At 38.2% G+C, this 21133-nt stretch overlaps 1 protein-coding gene across 1 annotated transcript in view; it reads left to right on the top strand.

Moving 5' to 3' along the window:
• Positions 1-21133, top strand: part of LOC149943269 (serine palmitoyltransferase 2-like) — a 52717-nt gene that overhangs the window by 26496 nt on the left and 5088 nt on the right. Inside the window, exons 3-6 of the mRNA XM_090178589.1 lie at positions 6338-6492; positions 10181-10326; positions 14279-14497; positions 20751-20856. Of these exons, the coding sequence (XP_090034715.1) occupies positions 6338-6492; positions 10181-10326; positions 14279-14497; positions 20751-20856 (626 nt within the window). The remainder of the gene's footprint in view (positions 1-6337; positions 6493-10180; positions 10327-14278; positions 14498-20750; positions 20857-21133) is intronic.

Raw genomic sequence — 21133 nt, 5'->3', positions numbered from 1 at the left:
ATATAAATAAATATAAATACACATAAATAAGTAATTAAATATAAATATAATATAATATTGAAAATGATGAGAAAATAGATTCAAATAAAAGCATATTTCCATCCCCGTCTTTTGACGCGATAAATTGCACTTGGGAATTGTGGGTATTGCTATTTCTATGCATAAAAAATTGTTTCATAAAAACCTAAACGTTTTTTTAGGTCTAGGAGCGCGCAAAATTTCAAATTCGAAGTAAAAATGTAACTCCATAAGGAAAACGCCTCCAACATGGGGAGTATAGCAGTCTGATGACTTCGGTTCATTTACTCCTGGTATAAATAAATCAATTCTGGATATGACAATAAATTGATTGAAATTGTCAGGGCGTAAATTATTTAGGGTCACAATGACTTCAATATATTTCAATTTGTTGTACGTTGTAATAAATATAAGTTAAAATTTATTTAAAATACTAGTATCAGAAGTACATTGCATCACTTTTAAGAGATAAGTTAAAAACTATAATTACTGGTATCAGAAGTATATAGAAGTATATATTTAGACATTAACTATATTTCACCGTACACCGCTTTTTCTTCGTAAAATGTGCGTGGTTCAAGTGAAAAAGCGTTATACGGAGATGAATACTTATTTCTAATATAAATTTTATATCCTTCTGTTAGTATTTATTAAACATTATTTGATGTATAAACGTTTAAAAAAAGGGATTGCTTTGAGTATAAGCTTAAATTAAATTTTCGCATTTAAAACCGTTAATAAGTCCTCAAATCTCTGAAAATGGAACTCACTAAAAACTAAACTAGACAGAAATTTAGTTTTTTTCCCCGTATTTTCTGTGGAATGTCCCAATATTTGGGCTTCGCAGACATTTCGCGGAATAATTACGTAACATCATTACAATTAGGAGAAACAGAATAATTAAGACTCCAGTGTTATTATATTTGATGGCAGTCGGCGGCTGTAAATACGTTTAACCTCTAATTAGATATTCTTCCCTTAATTAAGTAAATATTACGCGTTGTCGTTTTTAAAGTATCTTATGATGTGCACCATTTAAAAGTTAGAATACCCTTGAATAGAGTGGTATGGATGTTAATAAATAAATTTGCAAAGTTATACTCTCAAAATTTCTTCCCTGTAACAAATTACAGATATAACACAGTTCTTGAATTTGGTAAATTAGGTTCCATAAACAATAGATAAAAGTACCACGAAATAATGTTTGCATATGAATTATTTAAAGGGGAACGGTCAAGGTTTAACCAGTTAGATAGCCCTATAGCCCATTAAAAACTAAAATTTATGGCCAAAACCGCATCAAAAAATATTGAGTGGTTAAATAAAGAAATTTCGGGAAATCGAAAAGCGCGCGTCCGCCGCGACACCTGGTGAGAAGTCAGTGAGACATAAAAACAACGTAAAAGCGCGCGCTGCTGAAAACGCAAAAAAATTGTTTTTCACGCGCGGCGCGTTCCAGTTATAAGAGACCTAAGCCTAAATTGCACGATTTTAAAAGTTAGGATAGTTCGCAAATCGCTCATACGGGGTTAGGGGCGCTGGCGGCAGCCCCTAAGATGGAGGCAAAAATTAAAACCCAAACACCTGGCGTTATTTTTCGTTACAACTTTTTGGGCCAATAGCTATTTTTTCAAGACAAAAAAGGTACGTGTTAGTATATTGAACGTCTTGTTAATCTTTTGATACGGAAATAAGGCCATATTTGGGAAAGCTTGGCCGTTCCCCTTTAATAATGGCATTAACTCAATTGAATTACTAGAGAAGTTAAACCTTGACCTAATTAACAGATCGAAAATGACATGTGATAAATTATTTGACGGGTTATTTATATTCAAGAATATGGTTTTAAAATCTTATGAATAATATTCATTAAATGTTTAACTGGTTTTTAAATGCCCGTTAATTTATAATTTTATACATATGTCGCTCCTATAAAAATGTAAAGACTGTGAAATTAGCTGCAAAAATGACTAAGGTTAAAATCCTGTAAAAGTAAATTTAAGACTAGTTAACAATATGTCACGGACATTTAAGTACACACAATTCCCTCGATCTATTAACTTTATTTTAAATATTAAATTTAAATAAATTTCCAATTATCTTGTACTTTAAACTTATTTTAGAGTTACCTAGTTTTGGAAATATGGTAGCGAAACGCGAACACTTAAAATTAAATTAATTTTTAGGCAAACCGAAGTTTTCGAGTTACCTGGTTTTAGAAATAATAACGAGTAAGATGGCGCCTGTATCAGTATTGGCCAGAAATCTCACTTAAAATTAAATTTCTTAATACAACCGAAAGTAGTTCAGAAAAATCAGTACTAACTTACCATATAATATTTAATCAAGTCGCTCTTAATTATAAGGCCGGTAAATGTAGTGTCCAACTAGATATAGTTGAGATCAGGAATCCATATCTCTACTTGAAATGCTTATCGCGGCAGATTTTGGTCTCGATGTTGCTGACGATTTTTTGACGTAACTGTGTTAACTTAACAAACAACTACGTGAGAGGGGGGATTTTTTCTCTATTGCATTGGGCGGGGCCAAAGTCGTCAAAATGATCTTACGATACGCGATAAGCATTCCAAGTAGAGGTATGGATTCCTGTTGTAAAGAGATATGTACGACACTGCGGCATCGGCTACACTGTACGTGAAACCAAATCACACGATTATCTTGATTAAAAATTCAAAACAGGGCCCAAATACTCAACAACGCAATATTTATTAACTTTAGGGAATATTTATGAGCCAAAAGCAAGAGCTGCAAACGTTGGTGTTCCACACCAAATACCCGAGGTTATATTCCCTTTAATAATGTTTTATAAAATGTTGCCTATGAAAATAGTGATAAATATTTTTCGACGCGTATATCGCTTGAAAAAATATGTTTTTACACTCGTACTATTTTCAGCTGGTACATAGTAAAATAGAAATTGATATAAATCAATTGACATAAAATATCGGGGTAGGTACATTTGTTCGAATTTCAATCGTCCGAACGGTGGAACAAATGTTCGAATTTTATTCGTCCGAACCGCCGAAATAACAAATGTTTCAATTGTTCGAATTGGACAACTTGTTTGTTTCATTCGTCCGAATCGGTAGCGTCACTTGTCCGAATTCTGTCGCTAAATTAGTATTTCTTATTGCTATTTTTTATAATGTCGAATTATTTTATCCTATTATGTCCATTTTTCCTTTGCGTTGAATGTTGTGGATATTTTAGGTTAGGTTAGGTTCACGCTAATGTTACTATTTTCTTATATTAACAATATTTAAAAAAACAACCAATTCCTAATGTTCGAAAAAACGGACAAACGATTATTCGAACAAATGAAATTCGCCAGTAAAGTTATAATTGAACGACTAAATCACCAACAAAAGTTGTGATAAATTTTTCTGGCAAATGAAATACGTTTTCGGACATACGATCCTGTTTTCCGGCATTCGGACAAATGATCATTCGGACATTTGTACCACCGTTCGGACGAATGAAATTCGAACAAATGTACCCAAATCAAAATAGCAAAGTAAATAAAAACCACCTTTGGACTACAATTTGTATAAAGGTAGAAACGTCCATAATAAAAAGGGGGCAAAAAATTAAACCCTAACAAATTTAAAGTAATGATAAAACTTACGAAATCCTTGGAAGCTGAAAATAAAATGTATGTACTTCTATTGCAAGAAGTAACTATCTAAGAACTATGAAAATATGAAATGCTGTCACCATGAAGTTACGCTTCTTAAACCCAGCCAATTGAATGGCGCCTGCTAGCCACGATCAACCCACACGAGGAAAACGCGGTTAGACTTTAAACACTAACGCGGTGTTGTGTACAAATTTCATTGGACGAGCCTTTGCGCTGAACGTTTTACGGGCGGGGGGAAGACAATTTCCGAATTTCCCCCTTCCGACGGCAGCAGTCGCTAAAGCGTCTAACCAATGAAAACTGTACACAAGGAAATGCACGACTTTTGACGATTTGAGTTATCGTTGTGTGGGGTGCTGTGTTTGTTGCTCCTAGCTGCCAGTATCAGCGTTGCCAGACGTACCTTAATTATGGTACAATTCAATAATTCTAGCTAGGAATTTGGAACGTAACATAATTTAACCAGTAAACAGGGCAAAGCCGAAATTGGGGAATTTGAATATGGGTCTAAAAGTCAGGGAATTTGAATATGGGTCTAAAGTCAGGGAATTTGAATTTGGGTCTAAAAATCGGGGAATTTGAATATGGGTCTAAAGTCAGGGAATTTGAATTTGGGTCTAAAAATCGGGGAATTTGAATATGGGTCTAAAGTCAGGGAATTTGAATTTGGGTCTAAAAATCGGGGAATTTGAATATGGGTCTAAAAGTCAGGGAATTTGAATACGGGTCTAAAAGTCAGGGAATTTGAATATGGGTCTAAAATACAGGGAATTAGAATACGGGTCTAAAAATTGGGGAATTTGAATATGGGTCTAAAAGTCAGGGAATTTGAATGTGGGTCTAAAGTCAGGGAATTTGAATTCGGGTCTAAAAATCGGGGAATTTGAATATGGGTCTAAAAGTCAGGGAATTTGAATACGGGTCTAAAAGTCAGCGAATTTGAATATGGGTCTAAAATACAGGGGATTAGAATACGGGCCTAAAAATTGGGGAATTTGAATATGGATCTAAAAGTCAGGGAATTTGAATACGGGTCTAAAAGTCAGGGAATTTGAATATGGGTCTAAAATACAGGGAATTAGAATACGGGTCTAAAAATTGGGGAATTTGAATATGGGTCTAAAAGTCAGGGAATTTGAATGTGGGTCTAAAGTCAGGGAATTTGAATTCGGGTCTAAAAATCGGGGAATTTGAATATGGGTCTAAAAGTCAGGGAATTTGAATACGGGTCTAAAAGTCAGCGAATTTGCATATGGGTCTAAAATACAGGGGATTAGAATACGGGTCTAAAAATTGGGGAATTTGAATATGGATCTAAAAGTCAGGGAATTTGAATACGGGTCTAAAGTTAGGGAATTTTAATACGGGTCTAAAAATTGGAGAATTTGAATATGGGTCTAAAAGTCAGAGAATTTGAATACGGGTCTAAAGTCAGGGAATTTGAATTCGGGTCTAAAAATCGGGGAATTTGAATATGGGTCTAAAAGTCAGGGAATTTGAATACGGGTCTAATATTTTAACAGGGTTTCCATACATGTTTTCGTTCTAAATTATTTATTTACCAAATGTTTGGAGCCCTGTTTTCCAGCGACTGATTAACAGGGTTGCCATAAATTTTCGATGTGAAAAAAATAATAAAGATTAAAAAATACATGGCAACCCTGTTAAAATAGAGTCTGCTTCACCATGTACCACACGCAAGCTTCCAAAAACCGCCGCTTGAGGGAAATAGGAATAACGTTCATTAAACTTCGCGAGAGATGCTTAAAATTGTAAATTACTGCTCAAATTTGTTACAATGCAACAGTTTACAATTTGCAACGCGATATTTTTTTGTGGGTTTTAAAGCACTAGTCGACTTTACTGGAGAGCGTGGTGCCATCTATTAATGGCAAAGGAAGCTAAAATTGAAAATAGTGAAATAATTTCGTCGTCAGAGAACCATTTATAATTATTGTACTTTACTTTAAACCTAAATTATATATCCCATATGAAATATATTGTTGAAAATTACTATAATTTAAGTAATTGTCAAATTTACAAACGAGCCAATCAACGCGAGGGGTACTTTTATGTCCCGCCTTTTGGGGCAAAATGTAGCTTAAGCATCTTGTTTTGATTTCGACGCTAGCGACATCTGTCGATGAAAGAGCCACTTCACGTCGAGCCGACACTCGCTTTAACTCTTGAAAGTTAAAACCTTGTCGTTACCTAGGCAACGGAGTCCGGATACGAGATAATCTAGAGTTTCCCAACTAAAATGCCAGAAATTAATTTAAGAAATTTTTCCGTGCCTTTATAGTAACGTAGGCAACTGTTATTTTTAAGTAAAAATTTCTAATAGGTACGTAATTAGATTGTGCCAAAATCCTTCTGGCAGTTTATTCGCAAAACGAAATGGTCTACTTGGATGATAAATAATTAGAGGGAAAAATGTATGTAAATTAAATAGGTTGATAGAATGAAATGTCATTTATCGATGGGGGGGGCAGAGGGGGGGGGGGGTTTCGGGGCATATCGGTGATCGTTACGAACGTTTTTTTTTGTTGTCACGCTCCGGTAAAATTGTCACGTATTTATAGTCGCGTGTTCGAATGCTAATAGTCGGATCGGTTTGATTTTTTGTCGACATTGCGTGACTCGATTCTTTCGTCTTCGCAGGGTTACGTTCCGTTGTACCAGAGCTTCGAGAGCTTCTACACCCGCAATCTGTACAAGCGGGTTTGCGACTGCTGGAATAGGCCCGTGTGTGGCGTGCCTGGTGCCACCATCCGCATCTTGAATAGGACATTCACGGACTATAAATGGAATATCAGGTACGTGACTGTTTCTGTTTTTTTGCCTTCCCCGGGTTGGCCGATCTCTCCAATCGGGAGATAACGGCTTCCGACCTTGCGACGTCATAGCCTTCTGTCTTTACCCCCGTGTCATCCCCTCCCCCGGCTGACAGCCAATATTAACACACTCTCACTCGATGTTGTGTTTGCCTGCACGAGAACTAACAGAATCAAAAACAGAGACTTCTTAAAGGAGTATAACCCTACCAGGGTCAGGGGTGTAGGAACCGGGGGGGGGCAACTAATTTTATTGCCCTTTCCCCCTTTTTGGTCAGTTGAAATCTTCAAAAGGCTGAAATTACCATTTTAAAAGCACATAGAACATAGAGTAACCTACTCACATAGAGTGGAAGGCCTTATGGAAGTGCATGAAACATTAATCCTAACGGGCCAACTTGTTTTTGAGGCGTGAATAAATATAGTCCGAAGAGCGATGGTGTTGTTTTTACATATTTTAGAGTATAAATATAGTCCGAAGAGCGATGGTGTTGTTTTTACATATTTTAAATATATAAACTTACTTTTTTATCCAGATATTGTACATGACTTTTAGGCCAGCTTGTTTATATCACGCCTCGAAAACAAGACGTTGCGTACGGAAATTGTTAACAAGTTTCGCTGATAGCCTTCCACTCTATGTGAGTGGTTTACTCTATGATATAGAACCTCAACTGTGTTTAAATTTCAGTCTTTTCCCGCCAATTGACATAGTAGTCAAAAGTGCACATGCATTCGGAGAAGCTAAAATTCCCAACCATTCTCCAGAACCCTTTTCGTTTCTCTTTGCCCCCTCCAACTTCTAGAACGTTCCTACGCCCCTGAACAGGGTTAAGCTTCCGTATTTACTCACACGCGGCGCGGCAGTCTAGGGATACGTTCCGTAGCACGCGTCAGAAACAACGATGAGTAAACGGTGTCATAATTTTCTACTGTAAGACTTCCGCCTTTGACCTCATCAGTTTCGAAGTAAAAGTTGGGAGTCTTGCGACGGAATGAAGCTCAACAGTAAAATGGCGTCACCTTGTGACAGCTTTGAGAACTATTGAAGCGCGGGGAGAACAGTCTAGCGGGCTTATAGATTTTTAGCCACTCGACGGAGACGCTATTGCCATCTATATCTGCGTTTTAATACGAAACGCGAAAGACAAAACCAGAAAGCAGGACCTAGCCTTATACCATATATGTAACATTACTCATAAGTATGCCACTGTACCTTTATTCCATTCCAAAATCTTCACTAATGGTTTGTTTCACCACGAACCAGTAAGGTGGATTACGTTAGATTTTAACCTTTTTATTCATGCTAGTAATTTTGGGAGTCACACTATTGGCTACTAACATAAGTATTTAAGCCAATGGAAAACCTCTAAATTGAGAAGGAATTTTTGGTGTCGGAGTTTTAGTCAGCCCAATGTAGCTTTATTGAAATTTATAAACTCGCTCGGTTTGTGCGGATGAAGTTAAATAATGAGTAGTTTAGAAAAATAAAAGGTTGGGGAAAATGACCAATAGAGTAGTATCACCTCGTAGCTTTGGCCCTGGGTCGCCATTTTAGGCGCGTTTTTTTCTCTATAGGAAAAAGCATGGGTGACGTCATTGAGTTGGGAATGAATAGAGGTACAACTAAATCTGGCTGGCGCGGGACCAATTTCGTTCAATAAGGAGACTTATTCAACTTTATCGTTCTACCGTGGCGGCATCTGTCTCTAGTGGTGGCAACTATATTGCAATTGAATTATTTCGCGAATCTGATGCGAAATTGAAATGTATGATTTCTCGTAACAAACAAACCTTTGAAGTTGTTTCAAAATAATTTTATTCTGTCAACACGATCCTTTTTAACTCAAGTTACGATGAGTTAGCTAATAATTATTTATTTTTAGCCATGTAACTTTACAAAATATAGATGGCGCTACCGCCTAATTATAAAGATGAATTTCGTACAGTCTTATCAGAACAGGTCCCGCGTAACCATGGCAACCGAAATCGTAATTGTAATTCTAGCAGTATTATTCCCAATTCAATGACACTACTCTATGCGGTTGGGTTCAGTGATCGCTTTCCGAAAACGGAACAAGTCGTCGAAGTGGGATATTCTATCAGCGTTATTAAAACCCATACCAAGCTTAGAAGAATTAGGCCTAGGCTCAAAAGAATCTGCAAAGACTCCAACCTTGTAGATGCCCCAGAAAAGCTCAACCTGAATTTCAACTATTTTTCACAATAAACCTGCTTTTTTGACAATGCAAATTTATTTTAGAACCTGAGTCTCCGAAAACTTTATTAATTTGCATATTAATTGCATTAACAACACTTGACAGTATATTGCAGTTCATTTTAACTCCTAAGCCTTGGTTGTTCAAACCGGTTTGTTTACTAAAATAATGTCCGACGGTTTATCAGACGTAGAGCTAATGGTGCGACGGCATAATCGGTATTTGAGATTCGATAACCTCAAATATGACGTTGGGTACGGATGACACAATATCTGTGAAACAAACCGTTAGTGAAGAAATGGAGCTAGTTGCATAATAATAATTATCACCAGCTAGGCTAATACCCAAGACCACGCGAGCTAACAGCGCCCTACACTAATTTTTACCGTTAACCTCAACTAGTTTTTATGGAAGGTTAAACTGAAGAGCTCGGGGAACCCCCTTAAAACAGTGGGGAGAGAACTTGCAAACTCAACGCAAAAGGAGTTGTTACGAGTGTTCACCCAGTGCCACAAGATGGGATCGAACCCAGCTCCTCTTTCTGCGAGGCGAAAGTGCTAAACACTCCGCCACCCCACTTAAAAGTACTGTACATACGCTTCTACGTGGTCTATCTCGATAGCATCATTCCGGAAATCTTAATTCTGAAACAAACGAACTGGCACACTTTTGCTAATATACAGATTAATCAACCCCTCAAAAACGTTAAGGAAAAACTTGGGTAGATGTAGCTTTATTCGGAACAATCTAATCTCCTACAAGTTCACCGTTCACGTTTTAAGAGGCTGGCTTAAAGGGCAACGCAAGTGGCCATGTAGAGGGGCGCTTGGTTTGGAACTATGTTTTCTTCTACAAGTCGTAAGTTGGTTTTCTAGCCACGTGCTGTAATTTCGATCACGAATAGTTACTGAGGTCATTTCTGTCGTTTTCGCGTCTATGCAGTGGCGTAAATAGCGCCCCGCAGACCCCACGGCGCGGGGGGGCCCCCGAATATCTAGGGGCCCCCAAACGTTTATGATTAAAATCGGTGCTATTTAAAAGGGCCCCGAGTTGTTTTTCGCGGGGGGCCCCGGAGTTCCAAGTTACGTCACTGCGTCTATGATAATTATTCAATTAATAATTTGCATTTTAATTCAACGAACTCAAAGTTAGAGCTTAACTTATAATTAAACGAACATTTTGCCAAGCTTTTATTTGCGAAATGTAACAGTTAGCGTACTTAGATGGCGCCACGTGCTCCGTGAAGTATCGAGATTTACGATTAACACAGTCAAAAAAGGAATCAGCGCATGCTCAAATATCAGCCAATCCGGTGCTCCCTCCCTAACTAACGTCCAGTTTTGAAGTAGCAGCGACGGTTAACAATTCCATGTTCTATTTATAATAGAATGTCCATACTATTCATTATATTTTATATTTATTATTTATTTGTTGTTTATACATGTATACAGATTGAGCAACGATCGATTTGAAGCTTTGAATTTGGGTTCGTACAACTACTTGGGCTTCGCCGAGAACGAAGGCCAGTGCGTCGACAGTGTTGAAAATTCTATAAAAAATTTCGGAATTGGAATTTCAAGCACTCGTCACGAACTTGGTGGGTAAGATTTGAATTTCTTTTTATGGCCCAAGAAATGCCTAGCGCCAAAAACTTGAAAACATTTGGTGACCTGGAAAAAAATTTAATTGACAATAAATATGCACGAACGTTCATTTTCTAGAATGAAAAACTAGCTATCATGAAATGGTACCTACAAGAATATTTATTTCAACTTAGGAAGAATAACTACCAATTATTATATATATAATTCTTTGCAAGAGACAAGATACTTCATCGACTAAAATTGTTTAATTAAATCTTATAATTGGGTAATTTAAAATTTTTGCGAGCTTTCGATCCAAAAACTATCGCTACGCCCCCTTTTGTTCGCCATTGAAACCTAGATAGTTAGCGGCTAAAGCAGACGCTATTATTTTTTCGTCATCGTTATTCTTAAATTTGACTTTATAAATAATGATACTTGCATTTTAATACAATTTTTGCGTCGTTTGCTTATATTTTGATAGGATTAACGGTAATAGTTAGTGTAGGGAGCTGTTGGCTCGCGTGGCTTGCAGGGCTTGCCACCACCCTCCTACGCATTGTAACCCGGCCACCTGAATTAAAGGTTTAAAAAGCCGCTCGATGAATTAGGCCTAAGGTGGTGCGTTGGGTGTTAGCCTAGCTGATTATTCAAAACGCCCTTGTGACTTTTAAATTTGCCTGTAGCAGACGCTAGATTATACACGAGATTGTTTCGGTCGTGAATTGTGAATTAGCCTGAAAAACCTTATATTTAACAATTTTAGTCATGCCTTTTAAAGCCTTCAATGTAAATGAAAAACCAATTAACTCGGCATCTAATTGTTCCCTAAGACTTACGTCTTAAGACGCGAATGAAACGCATACCAGTGGCATTTTTCCTTCCCCCTCTCTCGTGCCTGCGGATAATCCGACAGTAATGGTAGCAGATCGTGTTAAAGCAACAGTCGGCTCTATCGTTGTCACCTGTATTATGATAAGGCCCTTGTTATTAGAGATGCCAATGAATCTATCCGATTCTTCGAAAACACAATAAAGCTGGGTCTTGTGACGTGAAGAGCAACATTTTAACGAGTTGGGCCACTTTTTAATTTATAAAATCAACTATTCAAAATAGCGAAACCATTAGGTCGTCATGGAACCATAGTAGAGTATTAAAATTTAAACAACTTATACTCTACTTAATGGAATTGAACCTAAATTATATATCCCTTTTAAAATATATTATTAAAAATTACTATAATTTAAGTTATTGTAAAATTTACAAACGAGTCAATCAACGCGAGGGATACTTTTAAGTCCCGCCTTTTGGGCAAAATGTAGCTTAAGCATCTTGTTTGGATTTCGACGCTAGCGACATCTGTTGAAAAAGAGCCACTTCACATCGAGTTGACACTTGCTTCAACATAGTCATTCTCCCTAAGTATAAATAAATACATTCTGTACCATAATATTGGACGGTTGAAAAGTTAAAATATTCTTAACGCGATTAATTTGATTCAAATTTTACAATTTAGCCTTCAATCTAGCAGTTGTTTCTATGTTCGAAAAATTTTCCAAATCGATTGACATTTAGTAACTTTATCTTGTAAGCAAGGACGTTTGCAAAGGGTGACCACATTTCCTATATTTAAATTTTTGTACAATATTTTCAATTCATTCCTATATTTTTAATACATTCATATATTTTTTCCTATATTTGCATTCATATATTATATGATTCATGACGCGGGAGAGCTTAAGGTTGTCCGCGTAAAGACGGAGGTCAGTGTGTACGTTGGTGAGAATATCATTCATGGTTATCAGAAATAAAAGGAGGCCCAGCATGCTACCCTGAGGAACCCTACTAGCCAGCACGCTACCCTGGGGAACCACACTGTTCAGCACGCTACCCTGGGGAACCACACTGTTCAGCACGCTACCCTGGGGAACCACACTGTTCAGCACGCTACCCTGGGGAACCACACTGTTCAGCACGCTACCCTGAGGAACCCCACTATCCAGCACGCTACCCTGAGGAACCCCACTAAGCACTAGGCAGCACGCTACCCAGAGAAATCCCACTAGCCAGCACTCTACCCTGAGGAACCCCACTAAGCACTAGGCAGCACGCTACCCAGAGGAATCCCACTAGCCAGTACTCTAAACCGAGGAACCCCATTAGCTAGCACTCTGCCCTGAGGAACCCCACTAGGCAGCGATCTACCCCCAGGAACCCCATTAGGCAGCGATCTACCCCGAGGAACCCCACTAGGCACTAGGCAGCATGCTACCCGGCTGAACCCCACTAGCCAGCACGCTATCCCGAGGAACCCCACTAGGCAGCGATCTACCCCGAGGAACCCCACTAGGCACTAGGCAGCATGCTACCCGGCTGAACCCCACTAGCCAGCACGCTATCCTGAGGAACCCCACTAGGCAGCGATCTACCCCGAGGAACCCCACTAGGCACTAGGCAGCATGCTACTCGGCTGAACCCCACTAGCCAGCACGCTATCCTGAGGAACCCCACTAGGCAGCGATCTACCCCGAGGAACCCCACTAGGCACTAGGCAGCATGCTACCCGGCTGAACCCCACTAGCCAGCACGCTATCCTGAGGAACCCCACTAGGCAGCGATCTACCCCGAGGAACCCCACTAGGCACTAGGCAGCATGCTACCCGGCTGAACCCCACTAGCCAGCACGCTATCCCGAGGAACCCCACTAGGCAGCGATCTACCCCGAGGAACCCCACTAGGCACTAGGCAGCATGCTACCCGGCTGAACCCCACTAGCCAGCACGCTATCCTGAGGAACCCCATTAGGCAGCGATCTACACCGAGGAGCCCCACTAGGCAGCATGCTACCCGGCTGAACCCCACTAGCCAACACGCTACCCCGAGGAACCCCACTAGGCAGCGATCTACCCCGAGGAACCCCACTAGGCACTAGGCAGCATGCTACCCGGCTGAAAAAGCCCCACGGTCCATGTACTTGGCTTGCCCCTACTCAAAATAACGCCGAAAAGGTTTGGGGAAACTAAAATATATTTATTTAGTTATTAAAAACCGATACGCCCCTCCTAGCTGACCAATGCCAAGGGGCGCCAAAATTTTCTGTGCCTAAAGGCGCCGAAAGGGTTAATCCGCCCCTGAGCAGCGCTCTACCCTGCTGAACCCCACTAGGTAGCACGCTACCCGGAGGAATCCCACTACGGTCTTTAAGGTACGAAGCAATTCAGCGCATTGTTGTTACGAATGCCGTAATTAAAAAGCTTCGTTTATCAATAGCTAAATATCCTTATGCAGTGTTAATTTTTACAATTTACATTTTAAGAGAAGTAATATACTCACAAGGAGACTACCGGAGGTGGTTATCACCGATTTTGTTAAAACTCGGGGGTTAGGTAAATTGCCAAAGGGAAAAGTTGCAATGGGATTTAGTCTTCCCATGGCAACCGAAAATGTTTTTGATCTCTCAAAACAAAAATCTCCATTTAAAAAAGCATGGGATTTTCTCGGTTTCACTTACTTAAAAAATTTGAAAAAATTAAATTTTTAAAACTTACCCAAAAAGATGAATTTGACTTATTTTGGGTAAAATTGATCAAGGAGTTTGGGTAAAATTGATCAAGGAATTTGGTTAAAATTGATCAAGGATTTTGGGTAAGTTTGTGTAACCGAGAAAATCCCATGATTTTTAAATGCAGAGATCAAAACCATTTTCGGTTGCCATGGGAAAACTAAAGCCCCTTGCAATTTTTCTCTTTGGGAATTTTCATACTACCATAACGTCTACCTAACCCCCGAGTTTCAACAAATTCGTGATAACCACCTCGGGTAGTCTCCTTGTAAGTACACATCCGCTATTTGACGTGAAACTCACAATGATTTTATTTATCTTAATTTAAATGTTTGGTTGGTTTTCGTAAAATTGGCGATTAAGGATTAAGAAGAATCTAAGTGTACATGACAATGTTTTAATAGGGCAGTTGAAGATTCATAACGATTTAGAGCAACTAGTGGCGAGGTTCTTGGGCGTCGAAGATTGCGCGTTGTTTGGAATGGGATTCGCCACGAATTCGACGAACATCCCGTCATTGGCCGGAAAAGGAAGCCTTATACTTAGTGATGAACTCAATCATGCCTCGATAGTTTTAGGTTGCAGACTTTCTGGAGCATCTATCAGAACATTCAAACATAACAGTAAGTTGGCATTCTTATTTATTTTATATTCCATAATTTTATTTGAATGGAATGATCATGTCTTCGGAAAATGTCCAAACCGTTAAGTACAAATAGCATTATGAAATAACTTTCGCATATACAACGATTTTAATACATTCAAAGATGTATTTATTTATGCGTATGTATACACTTGGAATGTCTAAGGAACGCTTACAGTCGTGAACTCGGCTCCTAGTCAACATTAACTCTTGAATAGAAGTTCACCTACCTTCCAAAGAAAATACGTGATTTGACATTTAAAGTGTGTAGTTTCCTGCTTCCATAAAGATCCTGTTACATCAGAAAAATTTCATCTGAGCATAATTTTTGTATTGAATCAAAAGTTGGTAAGTCCAAGAAGGAGTTTGACTGGAAAAAAGTTCGGTCGTGAAATTAACATTAAAACAATAGAGTAATGGCAGTTCTACGTCACACGACGTCACCCATGCTTTTTCCTATTCATAAAAAATTCGCGCCCACAATGGCGGCCATGGCCAAAGCTACGGAGTGCTACTACTCTATAGGAACTGTCATACTTATTGTTATTTTGTCACTTTTGGTAGAAGTAAATGTTGAAAATTACGGTAGTATAATAGTCTCCTGCAATCTGTTTCCAGCCCCAAATGTCGACCTTTGTGCTATTAGTGTTCGGAACATGAACTCCTTTAAAGCAAGCGAACCTAGGGAGTTGATTATGTTTCTAATTACACGCTTCAATAAAACCATGAATATATCTAGCTATGAATATCCAGCCCTACGATATAGCCCTTCTATCATGTCGATTTGATTTGGGTGGAAACTTTCGAGACCAGTGAAGCGTTTTCAGCCAATCAGGAGACTGAAGGAAATGACGGCATGCTCCTCACTCAGTCGGAGCAGATGTGATTGATCACGTGACTAGATAAGCTCAACCCAAATTTTAGCGGGAGGTTAGAGAGGCTATTGCTATTGTATATTTATAGCTAGATATATTCATGATAAAACCCATTCAGCGATTCACTGGAAAGTTTTAAAACTTTTAATACATAAAGCATGGACGTGCAAGCTACTCTTTATATGGTCCTTGTAAGGGCTAGTTTTCAAAAGCACGTATAGACACGCCTAATGGAGTTTTTTGTTGTGTCGACGCGAAAAAAAATGTTAGGCCTAATCGATGTTTTTTGCGTCAATGCTCGGCATCGCGCAGTATTTGCAGTTTTGATAAATTAAACTTTAGGTATAACGTCTATGAGCACAAAGTTTGATAATTGACTGTTATTTTAACTTTGAAATGGTCGTAAGTCGTAAAATCAATGGAACATAAATATTAGTGAAACATTTGGTGCACACCTAAATGACTGGCACTTTGGAATGGTATTTAAAATGACTAAATTAAAGTGAATATTTAAACTTTTAATTATTATCACTTAAGAAATAATTTCTTATACAGCCTGACTAAGCTTTTTTATATCTTTACAATGTTAACTCGTTATCATTTGAAAGGTTTTATTATTATATTTTATCGTGTTAAACCCGTCATTAAATTTAATTTTAGTAGTTGAGAAAACACTACAATAACATAATATTTTCTACACTCGTGCTATTCAGTGTAACGGAAAGTGTAGTCGACATACTGTTTTTCTAGTGTAGTTCAACGGGATTTAACCCTCTTTCGGAAATTATTACTTCTTGGCTGGGGCCCCAAGTGCCCAAAATTGAAATAGTCACATTGAGGGCGCAATATCACTTTTAGATTGATGGACCATTTTCTTTTATATTCTAATCGGTACGACGGACAGTCAATGCCCAATTTCTGAGGCCAACGAGCACCTAAACTGATTCAGCGACAGCACGATATCGCAATATCAAGTGGTATGTAATTTTTACACACAATCCGTAAGGGATTTGTGTGTACTTATTTCACTTGGTACATATCCCCCGTCGTTTGGGGCATAACTCTCGACAGGTTTGTTGTAAAATGGTAAATGATACGTCAATCGATAGGCAGTAGCAAATTCTCAGTAGCCCAATATTAATTTTTAGGACCGGAACCCCAGAACTTTAATAACACGTTGAATGGGATATTGTTCTTAAAGAAATGGAATCGCTCATTCTAGTAAAAATTCATCTGAGGTTGTTATTTTGCGCTTATCAATGGATGTACAGGATAAATAAATTCATATACTATAATGTCACGGTAAATGTAGAATTCATATAAGCATAGACGAAGAACAGGTAAACGCGTTCCACAATAAAAAAATGTTTTGAAAATTGATAGGAATTTACTGGTGCGCGACGCTAGCGCCTCTAGCGGGCGTCAATAACGGCTACTGCGCAAGCGTTAACTTTTGTTTATCTCTAATTTCCGGTCTCGGGGTCGCGCCGTTGTGTAGATTGTAGAAAGTGTAATCGCATGATTTTCTAACAGTCAGCACTACCTGTATTATGATAAGGCCTTTGTTTATTAGAGATGGCAATGAATCTATCCGATTCTTCGAAAAAACGACTTTACTGGAGTGCGTGGTGCCATCTATTAATGAAAAAGGAAGCTAAAATGTAAAATAGCGAAACAATCACGTCGTCATAGAACCATTGTAGAATATTATAATTAAACAACTTATACTCTAATTAGTGGACTTTAACCTCAATTATATATCCCATATAAATTATATTATTAAAAATTACTATAATTTAAGTTATTGTGAAATTTACAAACGAGCCAATCAGCATGAAGGGTACTTTTATATCCCACCTTTTGGGGCAAAATGTAGCTTAAGCATCTTGTTTTGATTTCGATGCTAGCGACATCTGTTGAAAAAGAGCCACTTCACGTCGAGCCGACAATTGCTTTAATAGGCCTTTGTCACCTAACATCTTTACAATGCGGTCAATGCCTAAAGCCATCACAGTCTAAATTACAAAAAAAATATTACCCGTTCTTCGTCTATGATATAAGTAAGCTGTTTGCGATATAAAAATAAAGTTTAAAATCTTTATTACTTTAAGTAATCGTCGCCGCGGTTGCATAAAAGAATTTATCGGCCTTAAATAGCCTCTTAATTATTATTATTATTATTTTAAATATAATAAAACACCAACAATAACCATTTAAAGGATTAACAGTGAGAACAGCTTACTTATATTAAATGTAAAGGGTAATTGAAATATGGTTCCTAATTAATGGACAAGGTGTTTGATAAAGTGCTGTAATACGTTTCTCGTTATGGTAAAACTATTCTTAAAGGGAATATAACCTCAGTGTGGAACACCAACGGTTGCAGCTCCGGCCGCTCTTGCCTTTGGCTTTAAAAAATTTTGGCGCCACTGTGCAGGGTAGTTGGAAAAATTGAAGGGGTCTTCCATAAAGATTGCTTTGCAGGTTATATTTTCTTTAAGTTAGGGCGCTATTTTTTAGGACAGGGTGATAGAGGTATAGATCTTCTCTTGGGTTTTTATTGCTTAGTGCCCTTTTTTAGGACAGGGTGATAGAGATATAGATCTTCTCTTGGGTTTTTATTGCTTAGTGCTCTTTTTTTAGGATAGGGTGATAGAGGTATAGATCTTCTCTTGGGTTTTTATTGCTTAGTGCCCTTTTTTTAGTTGACTATTTTAAGGTCGAGGGTCAAATATTTGTAGATAGATGGCGCTTGTTTCTTAATCGTCTGTTGGTACTTAATTCAAATATCACCGTAGGGAGTGTTCCCGTGACGTCATCATCGTAGTGGAACGCGAGTGTACCCCTTTCCCCCCATAACGCCCTATCTTAGAGCCATGGCCACCATTGTCTAAATTTTACGTGAATATCACCTATTCAGTGATTTCAGTCCCACGTGAAATAGATAAAAAGACCCCGCATAACATGAGGGCCATAGCCATCTCGATACGAAGTGAAATTACTCTATGGTGTGTACGCGAGTTATGTGGCTAAAAATCTGGCTTTAAATTAAAATTTATTTGTGCAAACATAATCGTAAAGCGGAATTGACAAGGGCTAACTATAAATATAATTTCCAACCAAATCGAACTTAAGTAAATAAATATGCACATGACCAACGTTTTTTAATCCGATTTCAAAAAATTCAATAGAGCCATTCATGATGGATCATTTTCCTTTCTAACCCAATCGGTAGCCGGGAGTAGTGGCGTACTCCTGTAATCCCAAGCGTTTATGGATGGCCGTGTGAGGATAATCACTAATCCCCCAACGGGTGGTTGTCATACTTCCGCCACGGGTGTCCCGTCCCTATCCCCAAGTATCCCCCCGTTGGCGTGGCCGTAACACATCTCACACCGTATTAATCAGATGGACGAGCGGACAGAATTGTCCCACCCCTCACAATCGCTCATAACGAGTTTAAAAAACAAAAAAACCCAAACGGTAATCGTCCGTGATAATCATACCTGATTATAATTTATTCTACCGATTAGGATATCCATACTGATTTAGAGCTTTGTAAAACGTGGAGTATCTTACGCCATCTAACGGACCATTACCAAATTTAATTTTCGATACAAGGCCTAATGAAATGATGGTTTCACTGTAAAATTATACTTTATTTCTTTGTCCTTTTTTTAAATGGGCGAAGGGTCACGAGTTAAATAATTCCCCATTATTAACAACAACTTCAATTTAAAGCTTCAGATAGTCACGTAATTTTAGTATAAATTGTCCTAAGGTTAACAAACGTTAAAAACGGTTTTTGCTACTTTTAAATAAAGATGAAGTATTCTATTACTATTATCATATGTAACATAATCACTCATAAGTATGCCATAAAAGCATTTTAGTTAATGAAACCTTGTTCACGGGATATGACGTAAATTACGTCACTTACAATTCCGTGACGAAATACGCGTCATCAACTTTACTGATGGGAAACGGAAGTTAGTGAGAATTCCTCGCGCGTAAAATATATTATTAAAAATTACTATAATTTAAAGCAAGTGTCGGCTCGACGCGAAATGGCTCTGTTTTTCAACAGATCAAAACAAGATGCATGAGCCATGGTCTAATTAATGTTATTTATTAATTAACATTTATTAATGTTAATTAGTCCATAGCTAAAAGTACCCCTCGCGTTGATTGGCTCGTTTGTAAATTCATAGGTGTTCGTCAGAAATACATTAATTCATGTTCATGTATTTTTGGTTCTTGTTAATGGGATCCATCACTCACAACAGGGGGAGGCATAGGGGTAACTTAAAATCCAGACTTGCAGTGTGCTTCAAAACCAGTTTTTTTGTGACCCCTATGCCTTCCCCTGTTGTGAGTGAGGGATCCCTTTAACGTCATTTTCATGAGTTGCTGAAACTGTGTTGAACGTTTCAATCCGTATGGTACTTATGTAAGACCAACGCCCATTTTTTACCCTTTTACAGTAGTATAATTTATCTTTAATTTCGATTAGAATGCTTTATGAATGTCACGTAAATTCAAAAATCAAGATAATGGAGACTTATAATATGCATTTGATACTATATGCCACATGCGTACACAAGGTAGAGCGTGAATTGAATAAACACTTTAAATCAGACTTGGTCTCATAAAAGTGATGCTTTCTTTTGCGCCGTGTAGAGCACATTTATTTTAATTCGGATTTACCAAGGTAGGAAAACATGACTTAATGCAAAAAATGATCGTAATTTATTTAGATTCTACTTAAATAATGAACACACAAAAATAATATAAAGTAGCAGTATCTTGACGTTCTATTTTTTTTTTTTTTTTTTTTGAGATACACAAACATCGGTGTCGACCCGAGGCCTTAGACACCAGCACACACACAAGAACTGATTAATCAGGGTGAGATATGTGTAACGGCCACGCCAACGGGGGGATACTTGGGGACAGGGGTGGGGACACCCGTGGCGGAAGCATCCCGACCACCCGTTGGGGGATTGGTAGTCGTCCTCACACGGCCTTCCACAAACTCTGCCTCCCGGACGCCTGGGATTACAGGAGTGAGCCACTACTCCCGGCTCTTGACGTTCTATAGAGGGGTTTTTAAGGGGACAGTAATTGGGTTCTGGGTGACGCCAATTTTGGGGCTTAGACCAGGTTCGAAATACTTCTAGGTGGCGCTGCTTAGGGTGGTCGCATTCCTTTCTAAAAGTTTTCGGCGGGAACTTCGAAAGACGCAGTTTGGGATTTGTTACCGTAAACATTTAATAACTTGTTATTATTCGTTATAATACATAAAAACTGATTCTTTGGATACTTGTTATTCCCTATAGTTAACATATTTTCTTATAGATATGGAAAGCCTTGAACAATGCTTGCGTGAAGCCATTATTTATGGTCATCCTAGAACACGGAGACCTTGGAAAAAGATTATCATTGCTGTTGAAGGTGTTTATAGGTATATATTAAATACGTAGTGTTCAAATTGTACTCTTAGAAAGTATTAGAAATCATGAGAAAAGATGTAACATCTTTTTCTATGAAGATTTCTTACCATCCTAAGAGTTAATTTCTGTATACAGTGTTGTCGTTTGATACGATTTTGAAAACTTGTAACGTCACAGCTGTAGTGTTAATAGTGGCCGCCATGACAGTTACCATTTTTTATCAATAGGCAAATTACAATGGTGACGTCGCAGGGTTTCAGACGACAACACTCTATAATGGATACCACA

This window comes from Leiobunum rupestre, chromosome 6, assembly GCF_980474605.1.
Source record: "Leiobunum rupestre chromosome 6, qqLeiRupe1.1.hap1, whole genome shotgun sequence".
NCBI lineage: Eukaryota > Metazoa > Arthropoda > Arachnida > Opiliones > Sclerosomatidae > Leiobunum > Leiobunum rupestre.
This window is presented reverse-complemented; position numbering and strand designations above follow the sequence as displayed.